Source organism: Ichthyophthirius multifiliis, assembly GCF_000220395.1.
Source record: "Ichthyophthirius multifiliis unplaced genomic scaffold scaff_1120509251291, whole genome shotgun sequence".
Classification (NCBI taxonomy): domain Eukaryota; phylum Ciliophora; class Oligohymenophorea; order Hymenostomatida; genus Ichthyophthirius; species Ichthyophthirius multifiliis.
In genome coordinates this window covers 1-22,180 of record NW_004086017.1, presented here as the reverse complement: position 1 = coordinate 22,180, position 22,180 = coordinate 1, and the positions used below count along the sequence as shown (strand labels likewise).

At 17.0% G+C, this 22,180-nt stretch overlaps 6 protein-coding genes across 6 annotated transcripts, besides 45 other annotated features; 2 read left to right on the top strand and 4 right to left on the bottom strand. All coding sequences in view use genetic code 6, as the record gives it.

Moving 5' to 3' along the window:
* Window positions 1-736: 736 nt before the first annotated feature.
* On the bottom strand, window positions 737-5,508 carry IMG5_176800 (WD repeat protein; the record flags this gene model as incomplete). Its single annotated transcript, XM_004027677.1, has 5 exons — window positions 737-906; window positions 947-1,225; window positions 1,388-2,462; window positions 2,506-3,465; window positions 3,568-5,508. 5 exons carry the CDS (start codon window positions 5,506-5,508, stop codon window positions 737-739), a joined length of 4,425 nt encoding a protein of 1,474 aa, XP_004027726.1.
* Window positions 1,256-1,304: a microsatellite.
* Window positions 2,433-2,481: a microsatellite.
* Window positions 2,434-2,481: a microsatellite.
* Window positions 3,475-3,537: a microsatellite.
* Window positions 5,509-6,101: 593 nt separating the features above from the next.
* Window positions 6,102-6,158: a microsatellite.
* Window positions 6,105-6,164: a microsatellite.
* Window positions 6,105-6,167: a microsatellite.
* Window positions 6,168-7,437: 1,270 nt separating this feature from the next.
* Window positions 7,438-7,475: a microsatellite.
* A 323-nt stretch (window positions 7,476-7,798) lies between these two features.
* Window positions 7,799-7,828: a microsatellite.
* Window positions 7,829-7,933: 105 nt separating this feature from the next.
* Window positions 7,934-7,963: a microsatellite.
* A 307-nt stretch (window positions 7,964-8,270) lies between these two features.
* Window positions 8,271-8,342: a microsatellite.
* Window positions 8,317-8,371: a microsatellite.
* A 267-nt stretch (window positions 8,372-8,638) lies between these two features.
* Window positions 8,639-8,703: a microsatellite.
* Window positions 8,641-8,730: a microsatellite.
* Window positions 8,641-8,831: a microsatellite.
* Window positions 8,648-8,831: a microsatellite.
* Window positions 8,649-8,782: a microsatellite.
* Window positions 8,651-8,811: a microsatellite.
* Window positions 8,687-8,774: a microsatellite.
* Window positions 8,832-9,670: 839 nt separating the features above from the next.
* Window positions 9,671-9,720: a microsatellite.
* A 174-nt stretch (window positions 9,721-9,894) lies between these two features.
* IMG5_176790 (hypothetical protein) lies at window positions 9,895-11,286 on the top strand (the record flags this gene model as incomplete). Its single annotated transcript, XM_004027676.1, has 4 exons — window positions 9,895-9,934; window positions 10,624-10,692; window positions 10,752-10,910; window positions 11,267-11,286. 4 exons carry the CDS (start codon window positions 9,895-9,897, stop codon window positions 11,284-11,286), a joined length of 288 nt encoding a protein of 95 aa, XP_004027725.1.
* Window positions 10,163-10,208: a microsatellite.
* Window positions 10,212-10,273: a microsatellite.
* Window positions 10,224-10,331: a microsatellite.
* Window positions 10,267-10,343: a microsatellite.
* Window positions 10,293-10,348: a microsatellite.
* Window positions 10,293-10,436: a microsatellite.
* Window positions 10,302-10,396: a microsatellite.
* Window positions 10,320-10,388: a microsatellite.
* Window positions 10,707-10,749: a microsatellite.
* Window positions 11,188-11,243: a microsatellite.
* Window positions 11,287-11,806: 520 nt separating the features above from the next.
* Window positions 11,807-11,837: a microsatellite.
* A 720-nt stretch (window positions 11,838-12,557) lies between these two features.
* Window positions 12,558-12,619: a microsatellite.
* Window positions 12,620-12,680: 61 nt separating this feature from the next.
* On the bottom strand, window positions 12,681-14,875 carry IMG5_176780 (protein kinase domain protein; the record flags this gene model as incomplete). Its single annotated transcript, XM_004027675.1, has 6 exons — window positions 12,681-13,021; window positions 13,083-13,232; window positions 13,287-14,268; window positions 14,327-14,373; window positions 14,443-14,592; window positions 14,644-14,875. The coding sequence occupies 6 exons, from the start codon at window positions 14,873-14,875 to the stop codon at window positions 12,681-12,683; spliced, it is 1,902 nt and encodes a 633-aa protein (XP_004027724.1).
* Window positions 13,507-13,544: a microsatellite.
* Window positions 13,511-13,553: a microsatellite.
* Window positions 14,876-15,931: 1,056 nt separating the features above from the next.
* Window positions 15,932-16,016: a microsatellite.
* A 64-nt stretch (window positions 16,017-16,080) lies between these two features.
* Window positions 16,081-16,157: a microsatellite.
* Window positions 16,158-16,323: 166 nt separating this feature from the next.
* On the top strand, window positions 16,324-17,695 carry IMG5_176770 (hypothetical protein; the record flags this gene model as incomplete). Its single annotated transcript, XM_004027674.1, has 2 exons — window positions 16,324-16,632; window positions 17,609-17,695. The coding sequence occupies 2 exons, from the start codon at window positions 16,324-16,326 to the stop codon at window positions 17,693-17,695; spliced, it is 396 nt and encodes a 131-aa protein (XP_004027723.1).
* Window positions 16,418-16,936: a microsatellite.
* Window positions 16,950-17,023: a microsatellite.
* Window positions 17,004-17,052: a microsatellite.
* A 280-nt stretch (window positions 17,696-17,975) lies between the features above and the next one.
* Window positions 17,976-18,018: a microsatellite.
* Window positions 18,019-18,643: 625 nt separating this feature from the next.
* Window positions 18,644-18,679: a microsatellite.
* Window positions 18,645-18,682: a microsatellite.
* Window positions 18,683-19,756: 1,074 nt separating this feature from the next.
* Window positions 19,757-19,809: a microsatellite.
* Window positions 19,810-20,122: 313 nt separating this feature from the next.
* Window positions 20,123-20,748, bottom strand: IMG5_176760 (hypothetical protein). Its single transcript, XM_004027673.1, has one exon. The coding sequence runs from the start codon at window positions 20,662-20,664 to the stop codon at window positions 20,131-20,133; it is 534 nt and encodes a 177-aa protein (XP_004027722.1). The 5' UTR covers window positions 20,665-20,748; the 3' UTR covers window positions 20,123-20,130.
* Window positions 20,749-21,116: 368 nt separating this feature from the next.
* On the bottom strand, window positions 21,117-21,767 carry IMG5_176750 (hypothetical protein; the record flags this gene model as incomplete). Its single annotated transcript, XM_004027672.1, has 4 exons — window positions 21,117-21,257; window positions 21,324-21,468; window positions 21,552-21,631; window positions 21,684-21,767. 4 exons carry the CDS (start codon window positions 21,765-21,767, stop codon window positions 21,117-21,119), a joined length of 450 nt encoding a protein of 149 aa, XP_004027721.1.
* Window positions 21,497-21,550: a microsatellite.
* Window positions 21,502-21,547: a microsatellite.
* Window positions 21,768-22,180: the final 413 nt, after the last annotated feature.

Sequence of the window (22,180 nt, the reverse complement as noted above, 5' to 3'; positions counted from 1 at the left end):
TTCAATATAATTAATTTTAATAATATTCAACTTTCTTATAAATATTTTTTTTAATAGTCCTCTTAATTTCATTTTTTTTTAATTATTAGTATTTATTAACAATACAATACAATATATTTATTCATTTTAATTTAATAAACATTTAATTCATTTATTTTGGATATAAGTTTTTTTTTTTCTTTTAACCTTTTAACCTTTATCAAATATTTAGTTTATTATTTTTATTCAAAAAGAATTTAAAATATATATTTATTAATTATATTTTTTTTACTTTCATATTTCATAAAAAAAGCTTATTTTTTTTTTTTTTTTGGATGTCTTCTGCTTTTAGCGTTTAAATGAAAGTTTAGGATTTTTATTAATAAATATATATTGATGATCAAATAATAATTTAATCAATATATTAAAATAAATTAATAAAAATGAATAAACAAGTAAATTTTTATAATTATTATTAATATATTATATATGTATGTATAAAAAAATACAATTCGTTCTTTATTTATTTTAAATATAAAAACTTAATATTATGAATAATTTTTTTTATTATAATGGATAATTAAAAAAATTATTTTATAGCTTTTCTTATATTAAAATTGAATATTATTTTTAATATATTATAATATATACTTTTTTTTATTTAAAATATCTATAATTTTAAAAAATTCAATATTTAAAAAATAACAAAATAATAACTAAAAATACAAAAATTAAAAAAAATATTAATATAAAAAAATCATTTATTAAATTATTATTGAGATAAAGCTGATTTTCTATTAAAATCCTAACCAGTTTACCCAAAACCTAAATTACTTGTAAAAGTTTACATAAAGTTATGTGGAGCAGTACTAGTTTTACTACCTACTCCAGGTGAATTTGGTATTTTTCCTTACGAAGATTACATTTCTAAAAAAATAAAAAAATTATTAATTAAAAATTTATATACTTATTCTATTAGTTTAAAAAAACGGTCCTTAAGTGCTTGAAGCTAATTTTAAAGCTTAATTTTATTATTCTTTTTATATGAGGGGGCCTACAGTATCTTTTTTTTCAACATATAGGAAATTTTACACTCTTTCTTTTAATTAATCTCCTTATAAATCTTAATTGTCATTAATAAGTTCTATTTATTTTAATAAATCTTATATTAATTATCTTTGGTTAATTTTTTTTTCTGTAATAGTTGGCGCTTTTTATACTTAGAATTTATTATTTTTTAATAAGGCTTAAGATAAAGATTTTCTATTTATAAAAAATATATATAAATATATATATATATATATATATATAATTATATATTATATTGTTTTTATTAATTTTTACTTCTATTAATATCTTACAAAAGGTAGTTCCTTTTATTTCTTAGTATTACAAGTTTTCAAAAGACTTGCTGAGTTTTGCGTTTTATTATAATTATCAACTAATAAATTTCCACTTTCATTGTTTTTTTAATTTTAATTATTTTTTTCATCTATTTCGTCCAAAGCCTCTTCACTTTCATCTTCTTGTTGAATGAAATTAATATTTTCATCATCATCATCTAAAATTTCTTTTAAACTTTGTCCCATAAAAACTGCTAATTCTCTTCTAACTTCTCTATAGGCTTTTTTTTATAGACTTAAATATTCCTTTAATTTCGATTTTTTTTCTCTTTTTTCATTACATTCATTTATTAATAGTGTATTCATATTTTAAACCCTTAAATAGGCATCATTTCTTGACTCCATTACTTTTCTATAATCACCGGCTACTTTTACTAATTATCTTGCTAAAAAATCTCTTTGGCCTTTTAAATCTTATCCAATAAGGAATTATTATTCTTATTCTATTTATTCTAAATAAGCATCTTTTTTCAATTCTTTTAAGTTAGCGCCTATTGTGGATTATTCTAAGACTTTTTCTATTTTATATGATTTTTCTGAAAAGTTTTCAGTATAAATTTCTGCTAGTCTTTTTGGCCATTCTTTAAATTGTAAATTCTTTAACATATCTAAAATTTAAAATTAGAAATTTTCGATTAATCTTCTAGTTAACATTACGTCTTTTTATTTTTCCCTTAATTATATTTTCATTTCTTTTGTTTTATTTTCAGTTTTTTCTATATCTTTATCAATATTTTTATTTGCGCCTGATTCTTCCAATAGTTCATTGTAGAGATTTTTAACGTGTTTTTCCATATTTAATAAATGCTCTTTTAAAGGCTATCTTTCATCTTTTAAAGTATTGACTTAATAATCGTAGACTTTTTGGAAATTTTATAAATGGATGTTCTTACTTCGGAGGTCTTTTATTTATTATTCACGCATATTGATTATATCTTCTTTTTCGTTTAATTAATTCACCATTTAGTTCTATTTATCTTCGAAGTTTTTTTAATCAAGTTCTAAGTTTTTTATTTCTAAACTTAATTATTCAGATTCTTACTGCAAATATTATTTTCTTTCTTTATAATTTTATATTTCCTATATTTATATTTTATATATATATTATTTTTATGTTTTTAACCTTATTATATTTAGAATTAGAAGATCTTAATTCTTCTGTTTTTCTGAGTTCTTCTTCTAGTTCTTCTTTTAGATTTTATTTGGTCTTAGTAAAATAAGTATCAAAGTCTTATTCTTATTAAGAAAGTACTTCATGAAATTTATGTTAATCATTTGTTACATTTTCTAATGCGTTTTTATATTTATTAAAAATATCACTAAATTTAATATCGTATTCATCCTATACTTTTTTAAGTGTATAATTATATTATTATTGCGCATGTTCGATTTAGTTTGAAAATTTGGATTTTAAATTTTAAAGTTTTTCAGTAAGTTCATCTCTTCTTTAATAACATTAAATTAAATCTTTTGAATTCATTTCGTTTAGCTTTTCTTCTATTTCTTCCATTTCTTATTTTTAATTAGCTTTTTTTTCCCTTAACTCTTCAAATTTCTAATCATATTCTTGTTATATTTTCAAAAGGTTTTCTTTTTGTTTTTATTTTTAATCATTATGCTTTTCCTTTAAGGTTTTTATCCTTTAGGCGTATATTTCACCCCATTTTTCTTTCTCGTCATCAATGTCGCTTTTATAATTTTGCAAACGAAATTCGAGTTCCTTTATGGACTCTTTTTTTTATTCCTGGGCTATTTTAGAGCAAAGACATAAATTATTAAGTGAATAGGCAAGAGTAACTTTTTCTAAAGCTTCATAATTGTTTTCTTTTTGCTAATTAAAAAAGTCAGTTACTGTTACATCTTCCCCTTCTACGAATTCTCGAATTTTACTAAAAAATATAGAACTATCTTCTGAACAAGTAATTAAATATTAATAGTCTTAGGAAATTTTTATTGAGGTAATAGTACACTAGTGAATTGGAATTTCTAAATAGTCCATACTTTTAGCCTTAAAAGTCCAAAAAGGCCATAAATAAATCCTAATAGAACCCTCACTTGTTCCAAATATAATGGTATCAAATCTCTAATGTAAATATAAATATGTATATATATATAAATAAATATATATAATAATATATAATAAATATATATATATCTTATTTATATTAATAAAAAAATATTATACTTTACTAATATGTATACTAGTAAATTAACACGGACTTGTTTCATGTTCACAAACTTAAATTTAGCCTTTTTCTTTAAAAATTCTCAATTTATTATCTGAACATGCACAAACAACTAAATCAAAATCAAAATCATATGCTACAGCCAATAATTTATGCTGTCTATAAGAATGTTCAATAAACCTTGTTCCTGTTTTCAAATCCCATACGTTAAGTAGTCCTCCTTAACATATAGAAATAATATTCTAATCATTATTGATCCATTCTATGCTTTTTAAAGCTACAGCATGACCATTTAATGTATAAAGTAAAATATATTCATAAGGATTATAAATGTTTATTATCTGTAAATTTCCAGCGGCCAATAAATGCCCTCCTTCACTATAACTGATTGCCGTACAAGTTTTCGTATTATTCGTAAAAGACGGTTTTAATTCATCATCTAGAATATTAAAGACTTTAATTCCTTCCTTAAAGCCTATAGCGCATTAAATATTTAAAGGATGAATAGAAATACAATTAGGAGTTTCATGGAAAAACTATGAAATTAATTCTCGAAATTCAGAACCGAAATCCATAAATTTGGTAGTCTTATCTTCACACACGGATACTAAAATAGATCTTGTGGGACACAAAGATAAATCTAGGATAGATCCTTTATGTACTCCTTATTCAAAAAGAGGCTCAAAAGGGTCTTTTTAGACACTTTTTATGGCATCTACTACTGCTAAATTAAACATATAAATTTCTAATTTTCCCTGTTGTTCCTTTTTTTCTTCAGGAGATATCGCATATACACCATCGCTTTTTATTTTAGCCGTTTAATGAGAGCCTCTGGGATAAAAAAGAATGCATATAACAGCGTACATTTCATCAGGAGCGATATCTATGGAGTGGATTTTCTATATATTTTCTTCTTTTAGGTAGTAATTACCTTTATGTACGAGCTCGTTTTAATTGTCAAACTCGTAAAGGGAAATCATTTAAGCACCTTGGAAACCTATTGCTAGTCCGCGTTGGAATTTGGACATACAGGAAACTGAAATATGCTTAGTGTCATTTTTTTATTATTCTAGGACTTATTAGATAATTTAATCTTGTTCTTATTGGGATTACTTGGAATTTCTGATTGGAATAATGGCTTCTTTTTCGAATAAAACTAGATCGAGTGTTTTCTAGTATATGAGGTTTTTGAAAATATGGAGCTTATTTTAGAAAGTAGCAATAATAATATACTCGGAAATCCAGACGGCTTCACAAATTTCTTCTTCGAAAAGTAAATTGAATTATTTATTTAGACTTTCATATAAATTGGCTTTTTCATTTATTAACATTCCTTAGTATTCGAAAGAACAAACTTGGCAGTATTTTTTTCCTATTATAATGAAATCGGAACCTAGTTTTGTATTTACTTCGATTTTAGAAGCTTCTTAGTCTTCCACCTATCTTATGCAACAGTGTCTTTCTTCCTATACATTGTATATGTTTAATTGAAATCCTTTAGGCATGTGGGTTAGGGTGATTATATATCGCGCTTTTAAAATAAACTGGATATCTAAAATTATCGAATTTGGAATATTGTGTACTAATGAAAAATTCGAAGGCTTTTAAGAACTATATACTTTAACTTAAGGGAGGGTATCTGATTTAGATTTTAAGGCAACGGCTATATTGGTGGTTCCTTTAGTTGGGTTTGTGAAAAAAGTCATCGCTGTAAGAGGTTAGTCTTCTATGTTTTTCATTACATATTTTTATTTTTTACGAACTACATCGTATAAAACTAGATGATTACCACAATTATATATCAGGTTGTCATCTGTGCAAAAGTAAGAGTTTTTACGAATTGGGGTTTGGTAACAACCGAATGAGTTTTCTAATTAAATTGATATGCCATTTTCAAGCTTTTGGTTTGGTTGATTTGGGCCACCTCCTTTGCTGAACATTTTACGTTTGATCTTGTTATTTTTTTAAAATGTGATTTTTTGGACTTTTTTTATTATTTTATTTTACCACTTTTATGTCATTTATTAAAACATAATCCTTTTCTCGTACATCTATTATTTCCATTTTTTTTATTTTGCTTTTTTTTTTTTTTTAAACAAATATGAAAATTATAATAAGTTTTATTATATTATTTATTTATTTTTTTTTAAAAAAAAAATATTAATAATAATTTAATTGTTTTTTTATTTATTTATATAAATATATTTTATTTTTTAAAAAATAAAGAAATATTAAAATATGTAAAATATTAAAGCTTTTTTATTTTATTTTGAATGCAGAATATAAAAAATAAATATAGCAATAAGTTTTCCAAGCCAATTATAAGTAGTTTGGAAAAGAGGTTATAATTAAATATGATAATAAATAAAATAAAAAAAAATAATAAAGGAAGTCAAAAAGTAGAAACATAAAAACTTGTTCCATTAAAAAATGGAGAAGCTATATTTGATGAAATTTTAAAATTAGAGACTAATCTATATTTTAATGAAGAAACATAAAATTTTGAAGAAAAAAAAGTTAATTATAAATTAAAATATATATATATATATATATATATATATATATTTATATATATTTTATATATTTATATTTATTTTTAATTATAAAAAATAAGACTTCGTTTACAGTAATAATAATTACAGAAAAAGGAAATAAAGTAGCAGGAATGGCTAATTTAGATATAGCAAAAATAGCTGATTAAAAATAATAAAGTAATTATTTATATATTTCTATTTTAATATAAAAAAATAAATTTATATAGTATTCAATGAAACTCTAAAACTAGAAAAATGTCCTGATTAAAAAGCATAAATTTAAATAAATATAAAATTACATTTTATAAAGCAAATTGATTTATCAAATACAAGTTAATCCTAATTACCTATAAGTTCTTAAATTTAATAAAAAAAGCCTGAAAATATTTAAACAAAGAATGAAGATAATTAAAAAAAACAAGAAAATTAATAATATGAAGAATTAACAAAAGTAAATAAATAAAAAAATTAAAATTAAAAATAATAAAGAAACTTTAAGAAAAAATCCTAAATATGGAAATATAAAATAAGTTAGAAATAAATTAATTAAATTAGAATTTAAAACAGCTTTAATAATAATTATAAACTGCTGAATAATAGACATAAGTTTTCAATCAAAAAATTTAAAATTATGAAGATCAAAATAATCAACTATAAGAATAGATAAAGTCTTTAAAATCCGAAAATCAAAGTTTTTAATAAAAAATAAATGAAATAAGCCATATAGAGGAATAAAATATACAATTATAGGAATAAATAGACTCTTAAATGTCTAAAATAGCCGAGTTAATTTAAAAAAATAAACTTTTATAAGATTAAAAGAGTAAAATAACTGAAAGTTCTTCACTTTAGGCTTCAAAAATAGAAGCCTTATAAAATTAATAAAAAGATGATGTTAGATCGAATAGTTAAGTTAGTTAAAAAAACGAGGAAATATAAAATTTGTAACAATTAATTTCTGATTTATAATATTAATTATAAGATTTTAAACATAAAATGGAACTAAATAATGACGAATTAGAAGTCTTAAAAGCTGAGAAGGAATATTTAGAAAATAAACTTAAATTAAAAGAACATTAATTGGAAGAAACTTCAGAACCTAATTATTAAAATGACGAAAAATATTCAGAATTAATGGAATAAATTCAAATTTTATAAAATTAAAATTTCAATTTATAAGAAAAATCTTTTCCAAATGAAGAATTCGAATAACTTAAATAAGAATTTAATATAAAATAAGTAACTTTTTTGTTTTATTAAAAAATAGATATATGTATATATAAATAATATAAATATATATTTATTAATAGATTGAATTAGAAAAAATTAGTTAGGAAAGAGATTAATTAAATAAAGATATTAAATAATATAAATAAGAAAGTTAAAAAATGAAAGAATTATAAAAATAAATGGATTATTTATAAGAATAATTAGTTGCTTCAAAATCTAAATTAGGAGATTTTTATAATACGGCTTTTTTAATTGGAGGTACTGGCTTATTAGAAAAACTTTAGAATTCAATGTGATTTTTATATAGATATATATATTTTATTTTTTTATAAAAATAAAAATATATATTTTATTTATTATTAACTTTTTTTTAATACTGATTAAATTTTTATTTTTGTAGAAATTTGTATAATGAATATTTAATACTATTTTAATATATAAAAAAAAAAAATTAAAAAATTATTTGTATATATATATACATATATATATATATATAATTTTATATTTATAATTATAAAAAATTAAAAAAAAAAATTATTATTTCGTAAAAATATTAACAATAATATATAATATATTTTAATTATAGTAAAAATTATAATATATATAATATTTTATAATATAATATATTATATTTAAATATATTTTTTTGATTATATATTTATTATAATTATAAATTTATTCAATTTATGTGTTTTTTTTTTTTAAAAAAAAAAAAATAAAATAAAATAAAATGAAAGGTAAATAAGATAAAATTTTTTAAAAAATAATTAAACTAAAATATATAATAATTTTTTTTTTAATTAAAAAAATAATGATATTTTATAAGTAAGTATCATTTATATTACTTATTTAAAAATAAATTATTTTAGTATTATATATTTTAACATAAAAAACAATTATTATATAATATTATAAAATATAAATTATATTTTATATATTTATTAAGTAATTTTAAATATTAATTAATTTTTATATTTTATAACTTTTTTATTAATTAATAATTTTATATTTTTATTAATATAAAATTAATTTTATATTTAATTTGTTTTTCGAGTATTAACTTATTTTTTCTTTTTATTAAAACAATTTATTTTATATTACTATATAATTATTTGTTTTTTAAATCTTTGTCTATTTTATTCTATTTTTAATAATATTATATATTTATACGTATTAATAAATCATATACTCTATAAATACAATATTATTTCATTAGTAAAAAAACGTATAATTTTCTAAACTTTTTAATAAATTAATTCTAATTCCTTATTATTTTATTTGATTATTAATTATAATTTTACTAAAGGTAAAAGATAAAAAAAAATAAGAAGAAAAAAAAAAAAAAGTAAAAAGTAAAAAATAAAAAAATAATAATATAAAAAATATTAAAAAAAATAAAAAAAAACTAATTATACAAAAAAAAAAAAAAAAAACAAAAAAAAACAAAAAATACAAAAAGATAAAAAGAAAAAAGAAAAACAAAAGAAAATATAAAAAAATATTTAAATAATACAAAAAATCATCTAATTAATAATAACAAAAAATAATATATTCATCATATCTTAAATTTATAGCCTCTGTATTCATGTTTAATAAAAATTATCTCAACAATTCTATTTTTAACTAAAATCAAACATAAAGCAATCTATTGCTCCCAGAGAGAAACCCTTAAATAATTAATTAATTATCTATTCCTTAATTCTAGAAAAATCTTAAAATTCAATCTTAGAACCCGTTAAATACTTTTTAACTATAAGATACCAATAATCTTTCAAACAATAATCTAAATGGCAATTCTTTTTAAAATAGAGGAGTAATAAATTAAAATGCCGGCTAAATAATGGGCAATAATCCAATAAACGTGCAGCTATAGATGCAAAACTCTTATTTTTAAAATAATAGCTAGGAGCTTTTGACAAATAAAATTAGAAATAGTGAAATTGGTTAGTAAAAATTTTAATAAAAAAATAATATTAACATGCTATTATAACCAAACTTTTTATAAGATGAAAATGAAAAGAAAAATATTATCGAAAATTTATTAAATAATTATAGTAATAACTCACCAAATAATGTTTTTATGAATAATATTTAATTAAAAAATTAATTAAATAGAAATGAATAAAATATAGAACCTATTTAATAAAATTAAAATTATTATATTAAAATATATTTAAAAAAATACATTTAATGAGAATAAAAATTAATAATTTATTATAAATAATAATATTAGTAACAATATTTTATTTAATAATAATTTGAATTAAATAAATTTATTTTAAACAAATAATCAATGCAGTAATAATAATGATTTTTTAAATAAAAATTCGGACAATTTTAATAATAATAATAATAGTAATAGTAATAATAATAATAATAATAAATAATTATATTATTTTAAAAATGATAATAAAGTATAATAAAATTCATTTTTAAAAAATTAAGAATATCTTTTAGATTAAACTATTTAAAATTTACTTTAAGAATATAAAACTTAAAATATTAATTAAAAATTATTAAACATCTAAAAAAACTCGTATTAATATAATATTTTAAATTAATATGAGAATGACCTTAACAAGAGAAAAAATCATAAAAAAAAGTAAGAAATTATAGAAATTTTAGATTCAGATGAAGAAAATAAACAACCGATTTAAATTATTATTGACTAAAGCTAAGAATAAGAAGAATAATAATCAATAATATAAATAGAATAGGAAAAAGAAAAAGATATTTAAATTTAAAAAGTAAATAATTAATATAACAAATAAATTAAATAATGTGTCCAAAACGAAAAAAATAATTATATTATTAATAATTAAAAATTTATAAAAAAAAAGTAAAAAAAAAAATAGGATAAAGAAAAAAAAAGTAAATATATAATTAAAAATTATATATAATATTTATATAAATAATTAAAAATATATAAAATAATTATATATATATATAATTATATAATATTATATATATATATTTATATATTTATATATTTATATATAATTTATTTATATTTATTATTTTTTATTTAAAATAATTTTTTTTATAATAATTATTATATATTTATCTATTTAATCATATATATATTTTTATATATATATATTTTTTTTTCTTTTATAAAATATTATTTTATATATTATTTAAAAATAGATTTTTAAAAGAAATTTTAAATTTAAAATCTATTAAAAGAATCTTAAAATTAAATTAGTTAAATTTAATTGGAAAATTAAAATGATAACTAAAAAGAAATCTAAAATTAAAATAAAAATAATAATTAAAAAATTATTTTATAAGTTGATAGTAGTAGCTCTTCTCTAAATGAACCTTATAAATTAATATTTAATTAAGATACAAAATCAAGATGTATTTAAAATAAATATTTAATTATCTTTTTATATTTATTTAATATATTTTTATATTAGTATAAGAAGATAATGAATAAAAATAGTTAGAAGATGTGAATATATAATAAACTAATCCAGAAAATGATGTTGATAAAAATTCTATAATTGAAATAGATAAAAGCAAATCTTAAAATAACATCTAGGTAAATAATCAAGAAAATGAAGAAAAATTACAAGGTAAATATAATATAATATAAATATATATTTAAATATATTTAAAATTTTATAGTTATTTAAAATAATTAAAATACTATTCCTTCTTAGAATTAACCAATTTCATAATCCTTAAACGAAATTAATGATCAAAATTTAAAAAATAATGAAGCTTAATAATCAGATTAATAAATTAATTAAGAATAAAAAAATAAAAGTTAAAAAAAAGCTTAACATAACTATTAAATAAGGAATTCAAAAAGAGGTTAAGTTATTGATTATACAGTATTTTAATAAAAGGTATATATTATTTAATATATATATATATATATATATATATATATATATATATTATATTAAATTAATTTCAATATTTTTAGAGAAGATTTAGATCAGTTGATTATTATAGTTCTAAAGAATTTAAATTTTAAAATAAATATAAAAATTAGACAACGCGTTAAATATAAAAATGCAAGCAATGTAATCAAAAGTTATCATCTCAAAATGTAAAAAATAAAAAAAAGTTAAAAATATATATTTTTTTGTATTTTAAATAAAAAGAGTAATTAATCTGATAATTTTATATGTAAAAATTGCTCATAAATTTAAAAGAAAAAATAATAAGAAAGTGCTCCTAAATCATAAATTGCTTAAAAAAATATTTAATAACTTTATTTAAAAAATAAAATTAATGTTAATTATATTTTTTAAGCTGATTTACCTTCTTATTAATTAAATAATAATCAAGAAAACCAATAAGATTTTTTCAAACAAAAATTTGCTACTATTTTATCAAAAAGAGTTTATTAAGGATCTATATAATCATAAAATTGTAATTAAAATATATAATAAAATTTAAATCTTTTATATTTAAAAATTATATAGATGAACTTTTGTATTAGAAAATAAATAAAGAAATATAAACTTTTAGTTAAACTTTTAGTTATACTTAATTTGATAAATTGCTTGAATAATATGAATATAAAATTTAAGAAATATTGTAAAAATTTGAATAAAATGATAAAAAATTATAAGACGATATCCATAGTAAAGCAATTTATTTTTTTAAATGTATTAATGATTTTTATATATATATATATATAAAGAGTTAACCAAATATTCAGCAATTAAAACTCGTAAAAAAAAGATCAATTATAATATAAGAGATTGAAATAATAGTTTCAAATGAAAAAAAAAAAAAAAAAATCTTTTTAAAGAAAAATTTATTTTTATTATAAGGTCTATATTTAAAAATATATTATATTATATATTATTTTTTTTTAGTATTCTTTTTTTGTATTTAAAAATTTTTATCATTTTAAATTTTTATTTTTAACACAGTGTTTATAAATAAAAAATAAAAATATATATTACATTTTATAATTCGTTTTTTGTTGTATTTATTTTATATATTTTTTTTTTTTTAAATATTGATTAAAATGATACATATTCAATCTATTTTTTTGGTTTTACATATATTTTGTTTTATTAAAGAAACCAAAATATCGTAAGAATAAAAATGTAAAAAATAATATTTATACTTTAATTTAATAATATTATATATTTGTTCTAAAAATTTTTGTTCATAAACTTAACTTAAAATAAATAATATAAACATTATTTATTTAGAAGATATAATTAAAAATAAAATATAATATATTATTATTATTAAATATAAAAAAAAAAATTAATTTATAAAATAAAAACATTTATATAATAAATAAAAATCAATAAAATATACTATAAATAATAATTTATTATTTTATATAATTAATACATAAATAAATATATTTCTCATATGACTTTAATATTATTAGTCCAACTGCCTTTTATAACCTATCCATTCATTGTATAAAAAGTACCTTAACCCTAAATTTTATTACTTTTGAATCCTCCAACATATTTTTCGCCATTAGACAAATATAAAGTACCAAACCCATCTTTTTAATCTTATTTAAAATCACCTTCATATTTAGTCCAGAAATCTCCTAAATTATTAAAGTTTTTACAATCAAAATATTAATTTGAGTTAATAATAGTATTATTATAAAGGACTCCGTATCCTTAAAACTTATCATTTCTCCATTAGCCATCATAGGCTGTTTATCCATCAGGGAAATATAAAGTACCTTATCCTATAAATATATTTATAATATTTATAAAAAATAAATTAAATAGTTAATTTATTTTTTATACCATTCATTTATCCATCTTTCCATTAACCTTCATAATAACCTCCATTGTTATAATAATATTTTCCTTTTCCATCTCTGAGTCCGTTTTTAACTTCTCCTTCATATTTAGATCCATTATTATAAGTTTCAATTACTTTTTCTCTTGGAATTTCTAATAAAATAAATATATATATTTATATTTTTTTTATTTTATTTTATTAATTACTAGTATTATTCATAGTACTTCCAACATAATCTAATCCAGATAAAAAATTATTATTCATAGACATAAGAGGAACAGGCATTGAATATTGGCCTAAACCAAGTCCTATACCAAAATTATTATTATTATCAAAATTTTATTAATTACTAACACCAAAATTAGGTAAAATATTATTTGTATTATCTATAATAGAAACATTATTATCAAAAGGCTTACTTACCACAATATTATTATTAAAATTATTATTAAAGTTATTATTAATGTTTTATTTTTTTCCTCCTTTATTACTAATAAAGCTTTAATTTAAAACAGAAACGGAATCACTTAAATTATCATTTGAAGCCGCTGCAAAATGCGCTTATAAATTATTTACTATATGCTATTTAAATCTTAAATTTCTAGTATTTTTTTCAAAAAGAGTCTAAAAATCAGGTCTCTAAAGTTCGTTTATATTTATCATTTCTTTTACCAAATAATAAAGAGAATCATGGTATTTTTCTTTTACATTATTTAATCTATTTTCTATTAGATCCTCCATTATTTAATAATTATAAAAGTCAAGACATTTGCTTGAGTTTTTTAAAGACGCAGCTTCCAGTATTATCATTCCGGCACAAAAAACATCACTCTTGACTTAATCGTGAATTGGATTTTCTATATTTCTTTCCAATCCATATATTAAAGCAGGACTCAATAAAATTCCTTTATTTTTAGCTTCCCTATTATTAAATACTATATCATACGATGTCTCGTAATTAAAAAGACCAGGATCAGCTACTTTATACTGGCCTGTCTAGGAAACATATATGTGTTTGGTTCGTAAGCAACTATGTGGAAGGGAAATTGAAGAAAAATATCGCATTCCATTTATAATTCCATATACTAAATTCCATATTTCTTCTTCAGTAAAATATATGTCTTTTTTTTAACGGTGCTTTATTTCTTTTTCTAAATCTGTTATAATGAAATCGAAAAACAGGTAGGACTTTCAAATTTAAACATATATATATATATATATATATTTATAATTATTTTATTTTTACTTTAAATAATACAGAACAAAATGTATCAACGCTTTTACTAATAATATCTTAATTTTTTTTTTTTTTTTTTTGAAAATAAAATATTCAATATTGTTTTTATTTATATTATTTTATACATCGTAATCTTACGATATTTTCGTTATTTAATTTAAGTCTTCTTACAAAAGATTATTATATTTATTCAAATTCTTATTCGTTACTTGTTTCTATTATTTTTAAACAAATTAATTCCTTTTAAATTTTGTGCTCAAGTAATTATATTTCACCTTTTTTTATATTTTTCAAATTTATTTTTATTATTTTATAATTAATCTTACCATACCATTAATCATCTATTTCACCTTAATAATCGAATTCTTTTAAAATTTACATTAGATCCTTATTTGAAACTTCTCTTATTAAACATGGGTTCATTAATCTATAATCACAAGATGTAAATTATTAACATCCATCACAATTAAAACATTCTTAAAAGCATTATCTGCAATCTCTAAATACTTTTTAATCTTCACATGAACAAGAACAATAAGGATCACATATATTTCCCATAGTTATTATAGTTTTTTTTTTATTTATTTTTTATAAAATAAATTAAGAATTTTTTTTTTTTTAATATAAAAAATATTTGTTTTTTTTTTTACAATCAAATTCTTATTTAATTTTAAAAAAATATATAAATGTTTTAAATTTTTTTTTTTTTTTTTCTTAAAAAAATCAACTTATTTCATCTAATTTTTTTTACAATTTTTTTGTACATTTTTATGTTTTTTTATTTTCGATTGATTCTCTTGACTTTTATATATAGTAATTAAATACAAAAAAAAATTATTTATATTTTTTATTTATTATATAAAATAGATAATATTGTTTTTTTTTTTTTTTAAATTTGTTACTTTTTATATAAACTATTAATATTCATTTGGATATATTTCAAAAATAAGAATTATGTAATCATATATTTTCTCATCAAATGTAAATTTATTTGAATCATCTAATTAAAATTCTATATTTGACTTAATATAAAAAGAATTAAATAAATTTATTAATTTTATGTTTAATAAAAAGTATATAATACAAGAATAGGATGTGATTCTTTTATATGTTTATTTATATTTTCTTTTTTTAACTCTTTTTAGCATTCATATACCGGGCATTTTATTTTTTTATTATTTTTACCACTTAAAAAGTAAAATTATATTTTTTTATTTTTTTTAAATTACATTTCTTCTCCTTCGTCAACAAACTAAACTTATTAATTATGTAATTATTTAATTTTATCCAAAATTTAATTTTTTTTATTTCTAAATTTTATCCTTTTACTTTTTATATTTATTTAAAAATTATACAAAAATAAATAAAATGTATTTACATTTTTCAGGAATAAATTTACATATTTTCTTTAATTATTATTAATTAAGAATTGGAAATTTTTCTTCATTTTCAATGTTAATATCATCAACATCGAAAAATTCTATTATTTATATAATTAAATGCTTTAAATTTTATTTTACTTTAATGTTCCATGATAATTTAGGCTTAAAGTTCTTATTACTATTATTTATAGCTTTAAACTAATTTAGATTAAAATTAATTTTATTAGTTTAAATTATTATTTTAGATATTTTAATTATTAAATTGTTATTATTATAATTACTATTATTAAATTTTTTGTTATAAATATTATTATTATTGTTATATCTATTAGATTTGCTGTTAGTTTTATTATTATTTTTATATATTCATTTGTTGTTAAGATTATTATTATTATTATTATTATTATTATTATTATTATTATTATTATTATTATTATTATTATTATTACTATTATTATAAAATTTAACTTTAAGTAAATTTTTAAGGTAGCTGAGGACCTTCGAATTATTTTTATTAATTACTTAATTATCTTTTTATTTATCCCGGAAATTCTGTATTTTCAAATCTATTATATAATTAATTTGTTTATGGAATTTAGTTCAAATATTATTCATTCTTTTAATATGGTATTTAATTATTTTATTGGATTGGTTGAATTTAGCTAATGCTTTATCTACCTAAATGAATACTATTTTAATTCTCTTGAGCATTATTGTATTATTGTTATTGTTATTGTTATTGTTATTGTTATTGTTATTGTTATTGTTATTGTTATTGTTATTGTTATTGTTATTGTTATTGTTATTGTTATTGTTATTGTTATTGTTATTGTTATTGTTATTGTTATTGTTATTGTTATTGTTATTGTTATTGTTATTGTTATTGTTATTGTTATTGTTATTGTTATTGTTATTGTTATTGTTATTGTTATTGTTATGTTATTGTTATTGTATATATGTTATTGTTATTGTTATTGTTATTGTTATTGTTATTGTTATTGTTATTGTTATTGTTATTGTTATTGTTATTGTTATTGTTATTGTTATTGTTATTGTTATTGTTATTGTTATTGTTATTGTTATTGTTATTGTTATTATTATTGTTATTGTTATTGTTATTGTTATTGTTATTGTTATTGTTATTGTTATTGCTATTGTTATTGTTATTGTTATTGTTATTGTTATTGTTATTGTTATTAATATTAATATTGTTATTATTATTATTGTTATTATTATTATTACTATTATATTTATTATATTTATTAAATATTTTAAAGTTATTATTATTAATGTTAATTTTAAGGTTATTATTTTTATTAAATTTATTATTATGATTATAGATATTATTATTATCTTTACAATATAATTTTTTCTTTTGACATTTCAATATTCATAATTGGAATATTATTATTTGGCATCTACATTTAATTACTATCTATCGCTATTTATTCATTTCCTCCTTAAATCTAATTAATTCCTATTTTATGAATTTGATTATTTCCCATTTATCTTTAATTATATTGCATTTATGGATTTTTATTATTTGGTACTGACACTCCAGGATATTAATTTATTTATTAAGAATTTATAATAGGATTTTTTTTATTTACATATTGGTTTATGCTTGGATTTATATGTTTTTATTACATCATCCCTACTTAGTTATTATTTTAATTTTATATTTGATTGCTTATTACGTTTTATTATGGATTACTGCTAGTAGTTAATTAGCTATTTTACATCATATTTTACATTTAATTATTCGGAATTTATTACATTTAGTTTGCACTTTATACTCCTTATGAAATTTGGCTCTATTACATTTAGTTAGGATAGTTTGAATTTATTTATTCGCTTTGAAAATTCTTAAGTATTTGTTTTTACGATTAAGATATTTATTATTGATTAGGTTGGTATGGACTCTAACTTTAATATTGTTGAGGATATTGTTATTAAGATGGATTTGGATATTAAGCTTACCCAGGTATTGAACTGATTTGCTATGATATTTAAGATTAATTTAAATGATATTCTTCTTGTTTTATTTCATTTTTTATATAACGCTCATTATCAATATATAGATATGGCTAAAAATTTATTTATATAAGTTATATATATATTTTTTTTTCTTTCTTTTATTTACTATTTCTATATTTTGTTTTATTTTTTAGATTAATGAATTTTAGTCTTTTGCTTATTTATTAGAAACTTCTTTTGAAAAAATTATTTAAACTTTGGCATTTATTCCATTTATAAAAATTGGTTCATTATTTGGATTTATAGCTTTTTTTTATAATATTTATTTTATATCTTTTTTTTTTTTAAAAAAAAAAAGATACTTAAAAAATCATGTTCTACCCATTAAGAAGTAACTTTTTTTTAATCATTTTATAACCTTTTTTATTCTTAATACTATTTTATTTTATCTTATAATGTTTCTAGAAGATTTTTTATGTTTTTTATGTTTAATTAAAAAAAATATTTATTATTTAAAAATTGTCTAAAAAAGATATATATATTTTAATATTTTATACCTATAATCAAACTTGATTGTACTTAATTTATAAATATTTTATTCATATTTTTGAAAGGTATTTCAATTTTTTTCTTTAAATTTTAATTATCTTTTATTTAATTTTATTAATTTGTATCTTTTTCTTGTGTGTTTTATAATTTTATTTCTAGTATTTCGAGTATAAATTATTTCTTCCCGTATTAAATTTTACAACATATTTTAAACTGTTCACTACTTAAAGATATTTTGTCATTTACAATTAAAGTTTTCACATTTAACTCACTTGGCTTAACTATTTGTTTTTCTTTTATTTAAATTAATAAGATTTTTTTTATAAATGTAATTTAGTATTATTTTAAAAACCTTATTTTTAATTTGTTAATGTATATTATGATTCTTTCAAGCTTTCGTTTATATAAGAAATATTTAAATTTTATTAATTTTATTGATTTTATTAATTTTATTGATCATATTCTAAATTATTATTTAAAATAAAAATTATTCTCATATATGAGTTTTGTATTTTTTTTTTCAATTAAAAAAACCTTGTTTTAATAATGAAGATTTTTATAACATTAATTTAGATATTGCTTAAGGATCTTATTATTACATACTATTGAAATTATTCTTCATAAAGATTATTTTAAATTAATATTTTTGAAAATAAATATATGATTTTTTTTTACATTTATTATATTAGGATTTATGTTCATTAATTTATATATTCTTATACAATTATTATATTAATATATTTTAATATAAATATGGAAAGAATAATATTATTATTTTATTTTTTTACTTAAAATATATAAATAATAATAAATTTACTGTTTTATTTTTTAAGAAGAAAAAATCTAAAAAGTGTTTTTTTTTTTTTAAAAAAAAAAAATATTAGAAAAAAATACAAATAAAACTTTTCTTAAAATAAATGAATAATAATATTTAATTTTTTAAATATTAAATAAAAATAATATAATAATTTAAATATTTTTACTTTTTTTTAGTTTATATATATTATTATTTATTTTTCTTTAAAAGTATTTTTAAATGAAAAATTTAAATACTAATAGATATAGATATATATATTTAAAATTCTAAAATATTATCAAATAATAATGTAAAAAAAATTGTAATTTAATTTTGAATTTTTTTATTTTTTAAAAAAAAATTAAAAACAAATTCTAATTCATGTGAATTATTTATGATTTGCAAAAATTATTTAAATTATTATTTTAAAACAATTTTATTTCAAAAAAAAAAAAATTAAATATTTAAATAAGTTGAATAATTAAAGAATCAATCTAATAAAATAATAATAAATTTAGAATAAATAAAAAACTATATTTATAATTTTATAGTGTATAAATATATATTATGATTATATAAAACAAATATACTATTTTTTAGAATTATATAATAAAAAAATATTATAATTAATAAAATTTTCTTTATATTTTTTATTATTTGTATCTATTTAAAAAAGCGTAATTTAAAATTAAATCCACTATATATAGAAAATATAAAAAAATTAATTAAATATATAATATAATTAAAAACAAATATATATAAAAAAAAAATACAAATACAAAAAAAAAAGTTAAATAAATGTTCAATAATAAAGTAAAGAATAATAATATATTTTGTGTTCAATAAAAAAAAAACCGATTTCATTTTATTATACATACAAAGAACACTGAAAAAAGCTCTATATTTACTGAACAACGCTATTCAAAGAATCGCAGAGTAAAAATAATAATAATAATAACTAAATAAATATATTTTATTAAAAAAAATAAAAAAAATAGGAAAGATCATATTCCAGTTCAAGCAGTGTGGATAAAAAACTTTCTAAAGACTAAAGAAGAAATCAAAGCGGTTATTAAAAAAATAAATAATCTCCTTAATATTCCTCTAACTCAAATCGTGATGAAAACTTCTAAAATAAAAACGAGGTAGTAGTTAAAGGAATTAACTTTTAAGCAAAAGAAGATGCTATATTAACTTTTTTAGAAAAAAACTTTGGAAGAATAAACAGAATTAATTTGCTTAAAGATCACTACGGAAATTCTAAAGGACTCGCCTTTGTTGGTTTTTCGACTGAGGAAAGCTCTTTGAAAGCTCTTTAGGGAAATAATATAGAATTTATGGGAAGAACTTTAGTTATAGAAAAACCTAAAGATAAAAATGAAAGATATGAAAGAAAGTTTTAATAAAAAGACGAAGATAGTGAAGAAGAAACTAATACTATTTTTGTTGGAAATCTTTCTTTTAAAACCGATTCTGATGATATAAAAGGATTCTTTGCATCTTGTGGAGATATTGTTAACTGTAGAGTGGCTTCTTAAAATGGAAAAGTATCCATTTATTTTTAATTTTTTGTTTATTTTATTTATAGAGCAAAGGATACGGACATATAAAATTCGCAGATAAACCTTCTATGTAAAAAGCATTGAAAAAAGATGGAATGGAAATCGATGGAAGAGAAATAAAAGTCAATTTAGCTAATAATAATAGATAAAGATAGGATAGAGATAGAGATAGTGGAAAAGAGATTATAATAGAAATTCTTCTTTTTAAAATGTATTATAATTATTTTTATTTTTTTAAATAATTTTTTATTTTTTCTATATTAGACAACACAAACAAATATGAAAGATTTAATAATAGAAGAGACGATGATGATTATAAATAGAGATAAAGAAAATATTGAAAAATTTAAAGATAGAAGAAATATATATATATTTAAAATTAAAAATAGTTATTTATTATCTATAATAATTTTATAATTATATTAATAAAAACATTTTTTTAAAATTTTTTTGTTTTTGTTTATCTTTTATATAATAATATAAAATATACAAATAATAATAATAATATAAATTTCTTTATTAATTTTTTTTTTTCATTTTTTTTGGTTTTGTGATGATTTTACTATATTATCTTCTTTATAAACTTCTTAACTTTATATTGTTTTTAAAATAAGTTTTTTACTAGGTTCCATAATATGTCCTGAAATTAACATTTCATCTAAAATAAAATAAGCCTTTTTTAAATTTATTTTCAATAAATAAAAATTAATTTTTATTATAAATAAGGTGTTAATTAATACTTTATGAAAATTAAATATTAAATCTAATTCGCAAACGTTACCGAAATATTTATCTAAACATTCTACATAATGGTGAATAATTTCTAAAATTGATAATTCATTTTCTTCTTTATCAACAATAGTAATAAAAAAAAGACTGGCGTATCTTTAAAAATTTGATTTGATAAAAAAGGTTTAAATATATATATATATATATATATATATATATATATATTTATATATATTTACCTTTTATATACTATTTTATAATCATTCCATTCTAAAAAATTGCAAAAACGACTACTTCTTGTTAATACAATAGCATTAATCTATTAAATAATGAATAAATACATTTATTTAAATTATTTTTTTTTTTTAAACTTCTTTTAAATATTTAGATTTTTATTTATTTGTAAAAGATTGAGAATACCATTTTGTTAATCTTGTTTTTCCTTATCTACTCATTAAAAAAGACAATGAATCATTTTTTATTTAAATAAAAAATTAGAGTTATTTTTATAAAAATAAAATTATTATATTTTAATTTAAATAAAAAAGGTATTTAATATTAAAATATATATAAGGTTAAGTTAAAATTAATAATAATACTAATACATTAATTATCCTATAGGTGATATATTATGTTATAAAAATAGTAAAATATTACTATAAGATATTTCTAATTTAAATAAAATATACTTAAATTAAAGTTAAAATATATAATAATAATTAAATAGAGAGATTAATAAATTTTTAAATTTAAAAAAAAAATAAACTATATAAAAAATAATGGAAATATAAAAATAATATTAAATCAGATGTTATAAATTAAAATAAATATTAAATATATATATATATATATATATTTTTTCTTTTAG